This window comes from Salvelinus sp. IW2-2015, linkage group LG35 (genome assembly GCF_002910315.2).
Source record: "Salvelinus sp. IW2-2015 linkage group LG35, ASM291031v2, whole genome shotgun sequence".
In the NCBI taxonomy this organism is placed as follows: Eukaryota; Metazoa; Chordata; class Actinopteri; order Salmoniformes; family Salmonidae; genus Salvelinus; species Salvelinus sp. IW2-2015.
Window position 1 is genome coordinate 10,802,621 of NC_036874.1, and position 18,737 is coordinate 10,821,357.

General features: G+C 44.0%; 1 protein-coding gene across 5 annotated transcripts; it reads right to left on the reverse strand.

Moving 5' to 3' along the window:
- Window positions 1-1,761: 1,761 nt before the first annotated feature.
- Window positions 1,762-17,766, reverse strand: bag6 (BCL2 associated athanogene 6). Of its 5 annotated transcripts, none has more exons than XM_023980055.2 (25): window positions 17,298-17,766; window positions 14,442-14,535; window positions 14,234-14,351; window positions 13,500-13,717; window positions 13,303-13,374; window positions 11,458-11,580; window positions 11,050-11,228; window positions 9,481-9,610; window positions 9,073-9,273; window positions 8,276-8,375; window positions 7,780-7,836; window positions 7,282-7,637; window positions 6,955-7,027; window positions 6,466-6,794; window positions 5,967-6,258; window positions 5,597-5,766; window positions 5,354-5,407; window positions 5,100-5,202; window positions 4,861-4,985; window positions 4,529-4,666; window positions 4,268-4,315; window positions 3,977-4,156; window positions 3,559-3,666; window positions 3,033-3,194; window positions 1,762-2,383 (listed from the first exon to the last, which is right to left on the reverse strand). In XM_023980055.2, exons 1-25 carry the CDS (start codon window positions 17,555-17,557, stop codon window positions 2,291-2,293), a joined length of 3,783 nt encoding a protein of 1,260 aa, XP_023835823.1. In that variant the 5' UTR covers window positions 17,558-17,766; the 3' UTR covers window positions 1,762-2,290. The 5 variants fall into 5 exon arrangements, with proteins under 5 accessions (XP_023835823.1, XP_023835822.1, XP_023835821.1 ...); XM_023980054.2 differs by having other exon boundaries at window positions 3,033-3,179; window positions 8,144-8,375; XM_023980053.2 differs by having other exon boundaries at window positions 8,144-8,375.
- Window positions 17,767-18,737: the final 971 nt, after the last annotated feature.

Genomic DNA, 18,737 nt, shown 5'->3' on the forward strand with positions numbered 1-18,737 from the left:
GGCTATTATCACTCACACTGACAATGTCACAACCAAAAAATACAATTCTCAAAATGAGATTCAGGAAGAAAATAATTTACTGAGGTGATTTCTTCACTGGAAATGGGGTAGTGTGACTTCAATGCTTCATCAACTCACACTAGTTCAACTGTTTTCCAGCGAACATTGGGGTTTGCATAGAAACTTGCCTTGCCCCATTTGGCCAACCCCCTCTGAGATCTACTTTAGATAGAGCACAGTGAGTTGCAATGCAGTCTTATGACCCAGTAAGAATATGTAACTCAGTGCCATATTAGTCACGCCTAGGGTACATTCCTGCCTTTCAAACAGGATAGGAACCAGGAACCGACTGTGTATTCCCTTTCATTCTTCTAYAGGCTGCCCAACCTGTTCCTGAAGGCATCACTATACGTAAATCAATGTTAAAGCTAAACAAACGGGCTCTTGTATTTGTATGATCAACTTAGCACATGTGGAACAAATGTGAGCTGTTCTGTGATAGTAATGTGTTGCTAGTGTATAGTGCCACCAGCTGTCAGTGGTAACATGTTTCACCATGCGAATGACCGTTGTCAAGCCCATAGGCCAGTGGTCACCAACCGGTCGATCATCAAGCATTTCTGTAGAAAAGCTAACGATAAAGGCTTTCGTTCCGTTTGTTTGTGTTGCGCTGTTGGCGGTATGTGCACTTGATTCAGAAGCCCTGCGCACCGGGAGGCAACGTGTTCCAATTTCGAACCATTTCATTTGTCTAAAGACAAACTCCACCTGACGGGGAGATCTGGGGCTAAATCGAGTGCGCCTACTGTGCTGGCCAATCGGATAGCTCAAATCGCCGTGCTTTGCAGGCTTCCACGATCCCAGCCGCAACAGTTGAATACTATCCGACGTAAGATTTCATAACGTTCAAAACCATGACTACATAAACTGTCAAAGAATACAGCAAAGAGCTGCTGTTTTATGACTGAATTAATGTAACATTTTTGATTCAGCACTGTCAATCTTTATTCAACACTTGCAAAACAAAACGCGCTTCTCCATGCTTTCACTCCCGCTGTATTTATTATTAGGTCTCCTATTTTTAATATTTAACTTTCTCCGGTCATAGGAACAACACGAATTTGTGCACGAGTTAGATGTGTTGCGAATGCGTTTCGCCATCAGGTGGAAGACTAGATCCGACTGGGAAAGATCGTTTAGAACGGTCATCCATCTCGAAATATCTCAAACTGGCATATTTCTAAACCTCCGACTTGAAAGCACCAKTACCATCAGCCCAGTAAAATAAAAGTTTTCACTTTATGCTCAGCTGTGCCTTCCAATTGCTTCACCAATCTATTGGTGATCTATTTTCTATTCAAAGCTCGAAAATGAAATGTAATCTGGTCTAAGAACAATATTGGCAGGCGATGCATATAGGGGAGGGTCGTCCGGGTTTGGCTGGGGTAGGGCAGTCATTGTAAAATAAGAATTTGTTCTTAACTGACTTGCCTAGTTAAATATAGCCAATATGCTGTGATAATGTATTAGGCCTAGTGCATAAACCTCATTCTTACAGAATTGTTTTTAATTAGGGTAATGTAATAAAGTCAGTGGTGGCTCTGCTTGCTTTTTGATTGCAAAAGTGATCTTGACTCAAAGGTTGGTGACCACTGCCCTAGACAACTGAAAGGCTGGTACTTGTTGTCTCTCCACAAGCACCTTTAAACAACATTGTACCAAGTTATTTATTCAGCGCATTTATTTTCATCCCATGCAAGCAGTCTTGAAATAAGCCATTTTTATTTTCAGGGAAGCTAATGGAAAAACACAAAACAGGTAACATGTATAGGCAGGATAATATTAACATGGTAACACTAAACAAAACGGAGCATTGCAGATGTAATGTAAAAGTCATCCATAAAACAAGGACAAACTTAAATCAGGTGTGTTCCATTGCCAGGAGGGTGGGAAAAARTAGGCACTAAAAATAAATCTCAGTAATTTAKTCAAAAGGAGATRCTATGGTGCAACACAAAATTGGTAGGCACCTGATCTTCCTAGGTTCTGGCCTTTCTAGGGAGTTTTTCCTAGCCACCGTGCTTCTACACCTGCATTGCTTGCTGTTTGGGGTTTCTGTACAGCACTTTGAGATATCAGCTGATGTAAGGGCTTTATAAATACATTTTATTTAGGCTTAACTGCATTCAGTTGTGATACTGAGCAATCCAAAAGTAAAAGGGAAGRATGGTGAGGATGTGTACAGGTTGGTTATGTGTAAAATTTCATCAGGTTGCAAAACAAGTTGTGGTTAGGAGTCTGAAAAAGCTCTGTGTGTGTTGGGGAACTGCTGAGAGCTGAAGTCCGGGTCCTCTCTCACTCGCTTCTTTATGTCTTTCTTCACCTGATACAGAGGACAAAGGTGGCAATTACAAAAAGGGTCGTTCAACATAACATGCATCAGCTATTGTCGTTCAATATTGAAAATCACAACCAGTGGTGCAAAATACTTTAGTTTGCTTTACTATTTATATTTAACAACTTTTACTTCACTACATTCCTAAAAATGTACTTTTTACACCATACATTTTCCCTGATACCCAAAAGTACTCATTAGATTTTGAATGCTTAGCAGGATAGAAATTGTCCAATTAGCACACTTATCAAGAGAACATCCCTGGTCATCTCTGATCTGGTGGACTCACTAAACACATGCTTTGTTTAAATTATGTCTGGGTGTTGGAGTGCCCCTTGCTATCCGCAAATGAAAAACATCTGGTTTGCCAAATATAAGGAACTTACTTTTGATACTTAAGTATATTTAAAACAAAACAGAATTTTACTGGGTGACATTCACTTTTACTTGAGTCATTTTTTATTAAGGTATCTTGACTAGAAAATGGGTACTTTTCCCACCACTGCATATAACCGTCAGTGGCAGCTCCCTAATGACCATTTACAATTGTGTCAATGTGTAACATCTGTAATATTAGGAGAAGCCATGGAATGATGRAACAGCTTGTTTTTCTGTGAGTGTTAGTGGAGGACTGTACCTGCTCTGCATAGGCCTCCTGGAGCTCAGGGCTGTCAAGCTCCTCCTGCAGGTTGTCTGGGGAAGTGACTGGCCTGACTTCGGCCGTCCTTGCTGCCCTGTTCACTGCGTCGGAGAGGGAGAGAAGAGCGCCGTCCCCCTGTCCTGTCTGAAAACACACACCCTGGTCATATGCCAATCCAACTTTTAGTACAAGAATAAGCCCTCGCACTCAGATGTTGAACATAGCATGCTGATACTACAATGTGATCAGAGTTTACGTTAGCCCTGATACAGCAAGGCTCCCATGTTTTAGCCATGGAGGGTCAACTACAGCCTGGAATCAGTCTGCCAACAAAGCTTGCAGGATGCCTCCTATAACGGAAGACTAGTGAGATCAGGGCTTGTCTTTTGTACATAAGTTAGTTTCATTCACATGATGGAACAAGCTGTTCCATCATTCCATGGCTTCTCCTAATATTACAGATGTCACACATTGACACAATGGTAAATGGTCATTAGGRAGCTGCCACAGGCAATCTATTTACCTTCCTSCGTTTGGCAGGCATCCCATGTAAATAGGCGTCAGACATGGGAGGCTGGGCCTTCATCTTCCTCTGGGTGATCAGGTCATGTCTGATGATGGGTACCCACTCCTATCACACAGAGACAGACATGATCAGAATGACAGACAGTTAAACTATCGAGAGCCATATAACTGCACATTGGATTTTAAGATTTGAATGGGTTTGGATGCAGATCTGATTAGGTGATTACACTTCCATTGTTGGATCATTTTCTTTCTCAAGAATCCAAACTACAAGTCAACGAAAGGTTTGCAAAAAATTCACTATAAATTCAACTAGAAGCTTGTATGTAAAACTGAGAAAGAGAATGGCAAAGCAACTAAAGTGGACGAGAGAAGGATTGGACTAGTAGTGGGAGAGAGCWGAACAGTGTTCTTACAGCAGGGACGGCAGCAGCCCAGGCCTCGGTCTCTCTACCAGGCTCCTCCCTCCCGCTGGCTTCAGCTGCTGCCATGGCGCCACCCAATGGCGCAGCCCCTCCGGTTGCTCCAGTTTCCTTAGGCTCTGCCCTAGTCTCCTGTGAYGACGCCGTGGTGCCTGGGGAGTGGGTGTCCTCAATCTAAGGTGGGATGGAGAAAAKAGTTTATGGTGAGGAACTAAAAGAGACAACACACCAAGGTATATTGAGGACAACAAAAYGAATCTTACAAATACATTTTGAAACACTCACCTCTATGATCTGGGCACGTTGAGGCTCCTGTGCATTAGAAGCCTCCCCCTTGGAAAGAAACCATTTAACACATATTGTTTGAGTGGAATCTGGTAATGGAATCTATGACAATCATCGTAACGGACACTTGACTAGAAAATTATGGTATCCATGTGCATTGTTAGATGTAGTCCAGTAAATAAGTCTTCTAGAACACTAACAGTGTGCTTAAAAAAACAACACTATGACCTGTTTGGGAGATGGTGTGTGTGTGTTAATTACCTGCTGTGTGTGGACGGCATAATGCAGTATCTGGTCCTCTGTGACGGGGATGTGCTCCAGGATGACCTGCAGCCTCATGGTCATCATACTGGTCAGCCAGTTCACCAGGCTGGGGTTCATGTCAGTCGACAACGTCCTCTAATGGGAGAGGGGGTCAATCACAACGTACTGACCAGATTTCAGTCTAGTCATATCCATTTAGCTATTTGTTTCTAATCTATAGAAAGAGTATTGTAAATCATCTGAGAGAAAAATGGGAGGGAAGGAGGAGAGACAATGAGTTGCAGGTTGTATATCATGTCATAAGGAACATTGAGTGTGTGTGTACTGACTATGCGGTGGTTGATGACAGAAGTGAGGGCACTCTGCTCTCCTCTCAGACAGTACAGGTTGAGGGCCAGACACTCAAACAGCCCCTGGTTGCACATCTGCAGCAGCTGCGGCCCAAACGTGTTGTCTGCAGGAGGTGAAAAACCCCAGCAATAAGTGACAAAAGCACTGACATTCATAGGCCAGTTCAGATGAATTGCGTCAAATAAAATAATTTGGCACAATCAAGACAGAATGTTACCTGTGCAGCGGAGTATGTGTGTGGCGATACGCGTTAACTGCTGTCTGAAGAAGGACAGGTTGGTCTGAGTGACGTTGACACCCTCCAACACTGCCACTGAAGACTGAAGGACCAAGACAAAGAGAGAAATGTGAGCGACTGATTCACCTCTGACCAACTGGCCACGGGGAGAATTTAAAAGTGACTGGTATTATTGAGCAATTTGAAGACCACTGACTATAAAGGGGGCAGCCTAAGTGAACTACGGTACTTACAAAGCTCTCGGTAATGTACTCCTCAAGTTCATTGATGAGACCATCAGCAGCAGCCTATGATCACAGTGAAAGAACCAAGAAAAAGAACCAAAGAGGGAGAGATAATGAGACTCATCATGTAGCTTGTCTAGCCCCATGTGCAGTGACACTAATGACAGGTGACAGTAATTGACGCGTGGCAGTAATGACAGGGGACAGTAACATCCCAGATAGAGGCGGTTATATAGACGGTGGCCCACTCACAGCGACATTGTGGTCGGTGGGCTCGCTCCCGTTGAGGTAATGCTGGGTGAAGAACTGAGACAGCTGGGTCTGGATCCGGCCCAGGGGCTGGTTCTGGCCGTGGAGCAGCAAGACCAGGTCCACCATGGAGAAGTTCTGACATACTAGGGTCAGTAGATCTCCAAAGAAACCTGAGGGAGAGAGACAACTTGGCAATGGAACAAAAACATTGAGGAAGAGAGAGCACGGGAGAAAAAGAGGGAACGCTGGAGAAAGAGATTACACTTCCTAGACAGAAACAGAAAGAGAGAGCAAGGTACAAGAAAAAGGGAAAGAGAGAAACGAGAAAAAAGGGAAGAAAAAAGAAAGCAAACAAGACAGGAACTCTTACCCATGGCATCCCCTGTGCCGGGTGTGAAGATGTTGCTGGTCTCAGAGAGCCTCTGGATGAACTGGGCGATGCTCTCAGTGTTGCTCTGGGGAGAGCCCAGGGAGCCCATCATGGTGGACAGGACCCCCTGTACAATCCCAGTGAACAACTCCGGATTCAGGGCCTCTCCCTGGGCCCCGGCACCGTCCCCCGTGGGAGGGTTAGGGGTAGTCCCGGGTGGGGGGGTGGGGGTGCCAGAGGCAGGGGGCTGKKGRGCACYGTTGGGGGGTGGTGGGAAGACTGGTCCGGAGGCCTGAGATAGAGAGTGAGATGATGGACAGGGAGAAAATAAGATGCATCATATGAAAGATAAGTAGTTAAGAAACCATTATGGTATTATGGTCAGTTAACTGGAGGATGATGTAATCTTGGTTTCAACCATTCGGTTCTAACAGGCACTACGGCTATATGTCCTAATCCACAAAATACACTTGGAACAAACTCCGATCCAAACACTGACCTGCATGAAGTCAGACACTCCCTGGACGAAGGCAGGCACTCCAGGCATGGTCACAGTGATGGAGGGTCCCATGGCCCCAGGAACTGTCCCTGCTGTCCCCAGGAGAGAGCCCAGGAGCTGGGCCAGGTCAGGGGGAGCTCCCTGGGGCAGGGTGGGGATGGCTCCAGACTGGCCTGGGCGAACAGTGGTGCTAGGAGCAGGGGTGGGGATAGGAGCAGGGGTGGGGATAGGGCCAGAGGAGGAAGAAGAAGAGTTGGAGGAGGATGAGGAGAAGGTATGAGAAGCTGAGGAGAAGGTATGAGAGGCAGAGGAGGTGGCTGTTTGACCAGCTGGGGGGGAAAGGAAGAGAGGAAAGAAATTACAATGGGCTTATAGTACACTTAACACAGAGGATTCACTTTTAGTGTGATGGTTAACTAAGCAAAACCACCAACAAAAAAAAGGGGTCTAGAGAAGTGGGGTGTATATGGTATTTCTAAGACAGCATACCCATCTGTCCAGGCATTAGGAGTTGTCCCACCAGTCCACTGATCATCTGATTGAGGGCAGCAGGAGGGAAGGGCTGTGTGGGAGAGGTCATAGGTCAACAGTTTCTATAAGCATATAATACAAACGTGGCTATGCCATTAAGACTTTCAGAGCACTACAGCTTAAGACAATTGGTACTGTCGATGGAAAATGCCCACAATGACTAGCAAACCATGAAAGCCTCCGACTGAAATTCCAAGTCTGACAACTTCTTGTCAAAACTTGACTGAACTCTACAAGCCATTAACCTCAGTCCTGCACCAAACCCCCTATCAYAAACATGCTCACCTGTCCTGGTTGCTGACCCATCATGGGGGGCACGCTAGCTCTAAGGTTGATGGTGGCCCCCCGCATGCCAAATGTGGGTGGGGGGACCCTGGGGGCAAAGGTGGGCCGGGTAAAAACCACCCTGGCCTGGGGTGCCCCAGGAGAAGGCAGGGGGGGAGCCGTGGGGGTGGTGGTGGGGGTGTTAGGGCCAGTGGTGGAAGAGGTAGCGGTGGAGCCTGGGGTGGTAGGCTGGAGGGGTTGGCCAGGGATGGTGCCCCCGGTGGCAGCAGCCACAGCCTCTGTGTACTGGGCGATCTGCTGCACGATGGACTGCATGAAGTCAGGGTTCATCTGAACACCGGGGGGCATCTGGAAGCCTGGGGAGAGAGGATAAGAAAAGGTTTCTTTGTGCCTTGGATTCAGGATCTCTGGTATATTGGGCTTTCCTCTAGTCCCCAGTTATTTGGAGATACAACCAGAGGTACTAAACCATTATCATGAAGTGTTACCAACACTCACCTGGCTGACCCATTCCTGCAGCGTTTGGCTGTCCAGCTGCCTGAGGAACACCAGAGTCTGTACACACGAACACAATGTTTGAACTGTGAACAGTGTGTAGAAACAAATGGACTTTGGTTTAACAAGCACGTAAAAGAAAAACACCCTTCCAAAATTGAACGAGACCTATCGATTTGAGCAGTACAGGGACCTGTACGGTACTTTGACTATCGGTCAAAGAAGGAAAACTTTCTCTCAGAAAATACCATTTGGCAATAAATGCAACGGTAGAGCTATTCACTTTCAACGGGCCATTTGTGGACGAGAAACAGATGGACACGTTGTGGTAAAGCATTCAATCAGTGGCGGGTACGGGACAACACACCGTCCGTGTTCATCTGCATCATGACCACCGGCATTGTCTGGTGGCTGATCCTGATGACCCGGGGGCCGGGCTGTCCCTGTCCAGCCTGCTGATTGGACGGAGGAGGCTGTGAGGGGGAGGTCTGTCCCTGACCTGGCTGGTCCGATTGGCCGGCGGCCTGACTGGGCTGGGCCTGTTCCTCTGTAGCTGGTCTGCCATTGGACGCCATTGTGACCGTGGCTCCCAGGTTCATCTGCAGATGAGTTTCAAAATGTAATTGACGTACTGTGTTCCATTGGCAAACGATATCAAATTAAGTTTACACTAACCAATAACTAAATACAYTACCGGTCAAAAGTTTTAGAACACCTACTCATTAAAGGCTTTTTCTTTTTACTATTTTCTACATTGTAGAATAATCGTGAAGACATCAAAATGATGAAATAACATATGGAATCATGTAATAACCAAATGAAGTGTTAAACAAATCAAAATATTTTTTATATTTGAGATTCTTCAAACAGCCACCCTTTGCCTTGATGACCGCTTCATGAGGTAGTCACCTGGAATGCATTTCAATTAACAGGTGTTCCACAAATGAACTTTTAAGAAGGCACACCTGTTAATTGAGAGAATGCCAAGAGTGTACAAAGCTGTCATCAAAGCAAAGGGTGGCTATTTGAAGAATCTCAAATACAAAATATTTTTTGATTCGTTTAACACTTTTTTGGTTACTACATGATTCCATATGTGTTATTTCATAGTTTTGATGTCTTCACTATTATTCTGCAATGTAGAAAATAGTAAAAATAAAGAAAAACCCTTGAATGAGTAGGTGTTCTAAAACTTTTGACCGGTAGTGTACCTAAGACAGAAATAATGTAATAGGTCTAAGTGTCTGCTAGGTGACAACAAAATAAGTTGGACAATGGGATACAACATCGACTAACATGTAGCGGGATGTGATGGTGCACGGCTCCAGGCATGGAGACTGGGGAGGTGTAGTGAGACATTGGCCGGATCACGTGTAGGTGGCGTGGGGTGGGGCTCAGCAGATTGCAGCGCAGGTCACTAAGGGCAACCAGGGCATTGCCCAGGAGACGGAGGGCCTCCCCCACCAGGTTGAGAATCCGCTGGTCCTCCTCTCGATCCTGTGTGTGACAAGAAGAGGGCTTAAGACATTTTCTGAGAATGTGTGTTTTGATATTTTATTCAGGTAGTCTTGTGGGGAAAGTGACACGTATTGTAAGAGTCCGACTGCAATTCAAGGCAATACAGCAAACGCTCATGACGTTTGTGTGAATTGTACCTAACCACAAAGCAGTAAGTTATGAGGAATGCAGCGGTGAAAAGCTTACAGCGTTGGCGTATTCTGCGGTGGTAGCAGACTCTAGGATAGAGTGTGTTCTCTGGACGAATGGCTGAAGTCTCTCCTCCACCCTCCTCAGCTCTGACAGCATCTCTACCAGCTCTGCTGGGCTGGGGTGACTGTCAAGGGGAGAAGTTGTCCTTATTTACATGCATCACAGGTACATTTATTTTACCTTTATTTAACCAGGTAGGCCAGTTGAGAACAAGTTCTCATTTTCAACTGCGACCTGGCCAAGATAAAGAAAAACAGTGCGACAAAAACAACAGAGTTACATGGGATAAACAAACGTACAGTCAATAACACAATAGAAAAAATCTATATACAGTGTGTGCAAATGTAGTAGGATTAGGGAGGTAGGGCAATAAATAGGCCATAGTGGCGAAATAATTACAATTGAGCAATTATACACTGGAGTGATAGATGTGCAGAGGATGAWGTGCAAGTAGAGATACTGTGGTGCAAAAGAGCAAAAATAAATAACAGATTGGTTGTGTAGAGGTGCAGTGATCTGTGAGCCTCTCTGACAGCTGATGCTTAAAGTTAGTGAGGGAGATAAGTCTCCAGCTTCAGTGATTTTTGCAATTCGTTCCAGTCATTGGCAGCAGAGAACTGGAAGGAAGGAAAGGCGGCCAAAGGAGGAGTTGGCTTTGGGGATGACCATTGAAATATACCTGCTGGAGTGCATGCTACGGGTGGGTGTTGCTATGGTGACCAGTGAGCTGAGATAAGGCTTGGCTTCACCGAGCAAAGACTTATAGATGACCTGGAGCCAGTGGGTTTGGCGACGAATATGAAGCGAGGGCCAGCCAACGAGAGCATACAAGTCACAGTGGTGGGTAGTATATGGCGCTTTGGTGACAAAACGGATGGCATGGTGATAGACTACAACCAGTTTGCTGAGTAGAGTGTTGGAGGCTATTTTGTAAATGGCATCGCAGAAGTCGAGGATCGGTAGGATGGTCAGTTTTACTAGGGTATGTTTGGCAGCATGAGTGAAGGAGGCTGTTGCAAAATAGGAAGCCGATTCTAGATTTAATTTTGGATTGGAGACGCTTAATGTGAGTCTGGAAGGAGAGTTTACAGTCTAACCAGACACCTAGGTATTTGTAGTTGTCCACATACCCTAAGTCAGAACTGTCCWGAGTAGTGATGCTAGTCGGGCGGGCGCAGCAATCGGTTGAAGAACATGCATTTAATTTTACTAGCATTTAAGAGCMGTTGGAGGYCAYGGAAGGAGTGTTGTATGGCATTGAAGCTCATCTGGAGGTTTGTTAACACAGTGTCCAAAGAAGGGCCAGAAGTATACAGAATGGTGTTGTCTGCAACCACAATGTCTAAAGTCAACTTTCATTGTGTTGATGTCAATGGCAGATTCTGTGTGAAACATTTTGCATGCATGTCTCAAGTTCCAGATTAAGCCATATTCTTCTTATTTCACATGAAAGGCCTAAAACAAGTTTGATACATTTTTAATTCATCCAGCATCCTTTTTATTCAGTATAGAGCAAAAAACAAAACACATGCAGGACAGCAATAGTAAGCAATAATGTCTTACTTTGGTCCAGCTTGGGCGGCTCCCTCTGTTTGAGTGGAGGAAGAGAAGGATGGAGGGGGAGTAGATGCAGGTGGAGACGTGTCCATGGGCTGGGTGGAGGGAGAGGGAGTGGAGGAGGAAGAGGGAGGAGGTGCAGCAGCAGCAGAATCCGGTTGGGCTGAGGTGCCGCTTGGTTGACCCTGAGATTGAGCGACAAGGTAGCAGGTAAGGGGAGTACGTTGCTCAGTCATCTTAATTGAATTACTTCGAACTCAAATAGACCTGCTTCCTGAGACTGCCTAGAATATTTTCAAATAACATTTTGTCCAAATACTTATGTTTCACGTTTGAGCCAGTTTATTCATTAAAAACTAGGTCTATACTGTGGGTATTCCTAGTTGTTATAATCTTTATAACTTAAAACCTCACCTCCATCCTCTCGATGAGAGCATTGGTGTCCCTCAGCAAGTTCTCAGCCAATAGCAGTCTCAGCCTGGGCTCACTCTGAACCGATTGGTCCATATCAATGTGCACATTCATGGAACCATTGCTCTGTGACAGCAAGAGTATTAGTTGACAGCTACTCAACATGATTATTCACAGCATTTTGTACATACAGTTGAAGTCGGAAGTTTACATACACTTAGGTTGGAGTCATTAAAACTCATTTTTCAACCACTCCACAAATTTCTTGTTAACAAACTATAGTTTTGGCAAGTCAGTTAGGACATGACAAGTAATTTTCCCAACAATTGTTTACAGACAGATTATTTCACTTATCATTCACTGTATCACAATTCCAGTGGGTCAGAAGTTTATATACACTAAGTTGACTGTGCCTTTAAACAGCTTGGAAAATTTCAGAAATCATATCATGGCTTTAGAAGCTTCTGATAGGCTAATTGACATCATTTGAATCAATTGGAGATGTACCTGTCAGGGTATTTCAAGGCCTACCTTCAAACTCAGTGCCTCTTTGCTTGACATCATGGGAAAATCAAAAGAAATCAGCCAAGACCTCAGAAGAAAAAAAATGTGTAGACCTCCACAAGTCTAGTTCATCATTGGGAGAAATTTCAAAACGCCTGAAGGTACCACATTCATCTGTACAAACAATAATATGCAAGTATAAACACGATGGGAGCACGCAGCCGTCATACCGCTCAGGAAGGAGACGCGTTCAGTCTCCTAGAGATGAACGTCCTTTGGTGCAAAAAGTGCAAATCAATCCCAGAACAACAGCAAAGGACCTTGTGAAGATGCTGGAGGAAACAGGTACAAAAGTATCTATATCCACAGTAAAACGAGTCCTATATCGATATAACCTGAAAGGTTGCTCAGCAAGGAAGAAGCCACTTCTCCAAAACTGCCATAAAGCCAGACTATGGTTTGCAACTGCACATGGGGACAAAGATCATACTTTTTGGAGAAATGTCCTCTGGTCTGATGAAACAAAAATAGAACTGTTTGGCCATAATGACCATCGTTATGTTTGGAGGAAAAAGGGGAGGCTTGCAAGCCGAAGAACACCATCCCAACCGGGAAGCACGGGGGTGGCAGCATCATGATGTGGGGGTGCTTTGCTGCAGGAGGAACTAGTGCACTTCACAAAATAGATGGCATCATGAGGGAGGAACAATATGTGGATATATTGAAGCAACATCAAGACATCGGTCAGGAAGTTAAAGCTTGGTCGCAAATGGGTCTTCCAAATGGACAACGACCCAAAGCATACTTCCAAAGTTGTGGGAAAATCACTGAAGGACAACAAAGTCAAGGTATTGGAGTGGCCATCACAAAGCCCTGACCTCAATCCCATAGAAAATTTGTGGGCAGAACTGAAAAAGYGTGTGCGAGCAAGGAGGCCTACAAACCTGACTCAGTTACACCAGCTCTGTCAGGAGGAATGGGCCAAAATTCACCCAACTTATTGTGGGAAGTTTGTGGAAGGCTACCTGAAATGTTTGACGTTAAACAATTTAAAAGCAATGCTACCAAATACTAATTGAGTGTATGTAAACTTTTGACCCACTGGGAATGTGATGAAAGAAATAAAAGCTGAAATAAATCATTCTCTACTATTATTCTGACATTGCACTTTCTTAAAATAAAGTGGTGATCCTAACTGACCTAAAACAGGTCATTTCTACTATGATTAAATATCATGAATTATGAAAAACTGAGTTTAAATGCATTTGGCTAAGGTGTATGTAAACTTCCGACTTGATAGATAAAAATCCATAAATGTTATAAATCATATATTTGATTTCTTACCCCGGTGCTGGTGCTGACTCTGGCATTCCTTGCATTCTCTCCCAAGCCTGACATCATTTGCTGGACAGACATCTAATAAGAGTGTAGTAGACAGTACAGGCTAGATATCAGTGCTGATCCACACCAGGCACTCAGGATATCATTATAAACCATGGAACAAAGACAAATTTGATCCAAAACACACACAAACGCTGTACCTGGATCTGCTGAGGGTCCATGACGTTAACCGGGAGGTTGAAGGTCCCCAGCATGACATAGCTGTTGGCGTTGCGGTCCTGTGGGGGCACTTGGGACGTTCCCTGGGAGGTGGTAGAGGAGGGCGTCGCTCCGGCCTCCGCTACCCCTGACTCCGAGCCAGGCTGGGAGGGCTGAGGGGGGGCCCGCTCCACCAGGTGGATGACTTTTCCATCGACGTCTGAGACACAGAGGAAATAGAGAACAAGAAATATCATCTCTATTCATGTTAGAGGACACTGGTGCTCCATCAATCTATCAGGTGATGTGCATAGCAGCCAAACAGCATACAGCAATTACATGATGGGTACGCAAGAGTTCTGTTGGTGTGCAGTTGTATAATAGGCTTACATCTGTGCATTACTGGCCTTGTAAGTCATGGAATAAGTGAATAAGAGAGTTGTTCTATACATCACATTTAGACAATGTGCTTCCACATTGCATTGCTTGCGGTTTGGGGTTTTAGGCTGGGTTTCTGTACAGCACTTTGTGACATCGGCTGATGTAAAAAAGGGCATTATAAATCAATTTGATTGAGACAAAGATGTCTGTTTGCTGCATTTCTGTTCTGTGTTGACAGATGCTTTGCTGCAGCTGTGAGCTGCTCCAGATCAAACTGTCTGGACTAATTTCATGTTTATTGGCATGTGGCTGTTTTGTATTGATTCCAGGCCGCTCCACAGACAGCATTACTCACTGTACTCTGTCAGTGTCCTCTCATCCTGCAGGACTCGGCCCTGGTAGATCAGCCTCTGTTTGTCCACAGGAATCCCAACTGAAGTGGCAATGTGCTCCTTGAATTCTTTCACTGTCAACTGAGAAAAAGACACTGGTGTGAAGATTAGGCCTATATCCAGTACATGTAAGGCTACTGTGAAAGCGCTCCATTGGAAATGAGAACGTACCTGTCCGCCTACAGTGTAACTTCGGCTCTGAGAGTCCAAAGTTTTGACAGTCACCTCTATATCAGCACCCGGTTCCTCCATGGTTACGTTCACCCTGTGTGTTAGAGTATCATATCAATGCTGTCATAAATAGCATTATGTAAGGGATAATCAATGAGGGGCTACACGCTAGCGGAGTGGAAATAATCTTCCACAGAGTTGCAATATTTTCCTGAGAACGCATAGAGCCCTGAGTTGATCACCTCTTTTATACCATGGTTATAACAAAGCTGCGACCTAACCAAATTCACATAGAAATGTGAGTTATAGATCTGTCGTTCTCATTGAAAGCAAGTATATGCAGTAAATATGTTCTATGTGCGCTAGTTCTATGCTTCTATTCTTAAGTAATTTTTTTGCATCTTTTACTTTCGGTTTAGTACACCAGCTTCAAACAGCTGAAAATACAATATGTTTGGTTATGAAAAATATATTTCACAGCAGTTTAAATGATACAATGATTCTCAACTGTTTGTCAAAACTTAAATTAGGCAAACTATTCGAATTTTTGCAAACAGGAAATGGCACAGTGATTTCTGCATAGTGCACCTTTAACACGTTAGCCGCTAAAAATGTGTTCATTTGCAGGTAGAAATGTGTTCAACATCCACTGAAGTAGCAAGCCAGTTAACTATATTGCTGTAGTAGTTGCCTTGGTAACGAAACAAACAGAGTTACTAGTTAAGCTAACCAAGCCATCAGTCCTAGCTTGCTATTAGGAAAATCGATTTCAACAATGTTTTCAATTCGACTTTGCTATCAAAAAGCAGCTCAAACGTAGAAAATAGACATTGAATTCTACCATGCTGATGTACCGTGCATTATATGAAAATAATGTACAGTCTAAAATGCTCTTGAAGCCAATCAGAAACGAGTATTCAACAATATCCATGGTATAATGTGGCTAATATAATTTAAATTGGCTCGTTATCTAGCTAACTTTAACGTTAGCTAGCTACTGCCTAAACAAAGATAATATGTGGTCTAACGTTAACGCTCATGGAAGCTGCCATAGCTATCTAGCTAAACTAGCTAGCTAGCTGACTGGCTAACATCCACGCCTTGAAGCAAACATGGTCAAACAAAACCTTTTCATGTCAGCGTTCTCTTGATGGAAATCCATATTAATTGTGAATGGAACTTCTACAAAAGTGATGATCCAATCAATTTCACATGAATATTGACAAAAAAACGACAGTGAAACTTGTAAGTTAGCTAGGTAGCTCACAGCTACGTTAGCTTTTAGCAAGCAATTCGCGAGCTAGCCTTGTACTAACGTTCCCATTAGCTGTATGAAGTTAGCTAGCTAGTTACTTACTAACTTACTTGATAGCTCCTACCTGTGAAGTTAAATCTTCCGATTTCACCAGAATATTTGCCAATTCTTCACCGATTATTCAGTGTTGAATGTAAAGCTAGCTATTTCCTCATATGATGATAGCAACTGCGGTTAAAGTAACGTGACATATGATTAGCTACAAGAACAGCTGTGACGTTTCAAACATACAGTAACAAATGGGATGTGCTCATGAAGTCAGTTCAACATGTTTTGCTTATATCTGTTAAATGGATCTGCTAGACAGCTAGATAATATCCCCAGTGCAGTTATAGTAGCAGATGATGGAAGGTGAGGATGTTTTTGTTAAAACCAGGCCTGTAGGAAATTAGGGGAGCCAAGAGGTTCAAGACCTCATTAACAAAGTGAGACATGATTTCCTTTCTTTAAAAGGCATCCCACCAAAGTGAACAGGGCTTCCAGTTCCAACAAAGGCCTGAGACCGCTGGGATGATCAATTCACAGTTATGTAGTGATTGAGAGAGGAAGAAGAACCTGAGTGGGGCTTGAACCAGCAACCCCATGTTCATATTACTGGAAGGTGACAGTATAATAAACGGGAAACAAAAGTGCTCCTTTTTTCCTTTCTTGAAACTTATTTGATGTTTGATAACTGCAAGAGAAGTAGGGGTTGAAAAGCAGAAATATACTATGCAAACAAAAATATAATCTGCTGATAAATAAATGCTGTCAGAGTTTGCATGTTTTGGCTGAAGCCAAAATAGGCATGGTACACTTGTGGGAGAAAAGTCTATTGCTGTGTGCATGTCAATAATCCTGGTTTCTTAATCTCCTTTCCTACATTTTTATTTTACTAATTGAACAGAAACTCTAATCAAGAGACTAACCACTAGAGTATTTTCTAGTATGTAATATGATGGATGACTACCAGGAACTAGTTTAGAGGGAGAGCTGAAATTAGGACTTGAACAGTGGCTCCTACAGCACAGGTGAGCATCTAATAGACACTGCCACACAAGCCAGCTCTGTGCAGAACCATACATTTAAAAACATCCTTGTGCATCCAGAGATCAGAGCTGCAACAGGGCGTGCCACAAAAAGCCTGGGCGTCTGGGCAGCGGCAGGGTAAAATACACCGAGGGTCAAGACCTGGGGTGTATTCATTAAACATATTCTGTTTCAAAACGTTTTGAAACGAAAACTAGAGTTTCTATTGGACAAATTATGGTGTGTCCCATTCGTTTGCTTCTGTTGGGTTCTTAAACTGTAAACGGTTTCCGTTACAGGACGTAATGAATACACCCCTGCTGCTCAGGGCAATCGGAAAAGAGATGAATGAAGTCCCTTTGGGAGTTGGACTGAAATGCACCCTTTCTTTTTCCTCTGGATTTGGCGAGTAGCCTAGCCAGGAACCCAACCTGATGTAACGGTTCATGGAATCCAGTCTACTTGGAGAGCGAATTGATCAGTACATAGATATAGCCTAAACATAACAAGATGGATAGACTATGGTAAACTACCTTGGTGGGTCTGTGACTGGTACCCGCTCCTCGTGTTCTTCTTCCTCGGACTCGTCGGTGTCGTAATCTCTTCTCCTCGGTGGCGATGTATCGCCGACCAATGGTTCGAACAAGTATGGCTGGATTGGCCCACTACGCACGTAATCTGCAAATTCTTCCCAGGATGACGAATCTCCATCATCTGTGTAGCTGCCAGTGTCTGTTAAATCTTCATCCGCCGAGACATCAACATTTACTAAATTGCGGTCATTGTCTGCCATGTTTCCACGTGCGAATTCAGCAAGCCAGCTAACTTTATGATGATTTGAATTTAAGTGGAAAATGCTAGATATCTAGCTTTACATAGTTATGAAGAAAGCCACCTCTTCAGTCTCATAAACTAGTTTACATTTACAAATAATTTGACATTATTCAGAAAGGCAGGCGGAAACCACACACCTGAAAAGGAGTACAGTGCATCTCTACTCAAAAGTTTCAGGTCTTCCTCGGGTTGTATCCTTTCACCTGCACCAAAGTGGCTGGTTGACAACAACACCAAAAAGTTGTCAGGGGAGGGCACACTTCCGCGCTGTCTGGGAGGCGGGAACTGTAGCAGATGCTAACAGCCAATGAAATCAAACAACCCACCCGAATTAGACAACAATGAACAACCGGACGGGAGCCAGGARTCTGCGCAGGTGCTGGTTTGAGGAGGTTCGATTAATCTCGCGCGTTCGCCCGTATAGGCATGTTTTACATCGGCGTAATGTTGAGGCATTCGATTTGGGGGCGTGAGCCAGGTGCCCTGCTCTGTCTGATTGAGAAGTCGGCTCAAAACAAAAGTGACGTAATAAGCACGTGTAGTAATTATTAGGATCTGTTTTCCCATGCAAAAGTGATTGCTTCTGATACAAACGCTTTATCTGCATTCTTAATGAAAACTTATTTTATGTAAAATATATGTTGTATTTTTCTGGATGATGCACCATATCTTGCAATATATACTGTTTACTCTAAACTGAAACAGTTTTGATTGGACAAATTCGGGTAGGTCCCTCTTCCATTTGGTTCTTAAACAGTAAACCGTTTCCGTTGATGTAATGAATACAGCCCAGGTGTATCTAGTTGTGTTGGTATGTTTGTTTGCACTGGCTTTGGTTCAGTGGAGGCTCCTCAGAGGAGGAAGGGGAGGACCACCAACGCAACATGGTTTCAGTGTGTAAATCAGAAAGATGTGTCAGCATCGAGTAATTGTATTTGGCCCCTCCCAGTTAGGGGGGTGATGAAAATCCACAAAATGGCGCCGGAAGAAATGGCAGCAGTTTTACGGGCACCCAATCAATTGTGCTATTATGTGGTTTAGTAGGAAAGCTGCCGTTACCGTCAATATTACTCGCCAACGTGCAATCATTGGACAATAAATTAGACGAGGTACGATCACGAATACCTACCAACGGGACA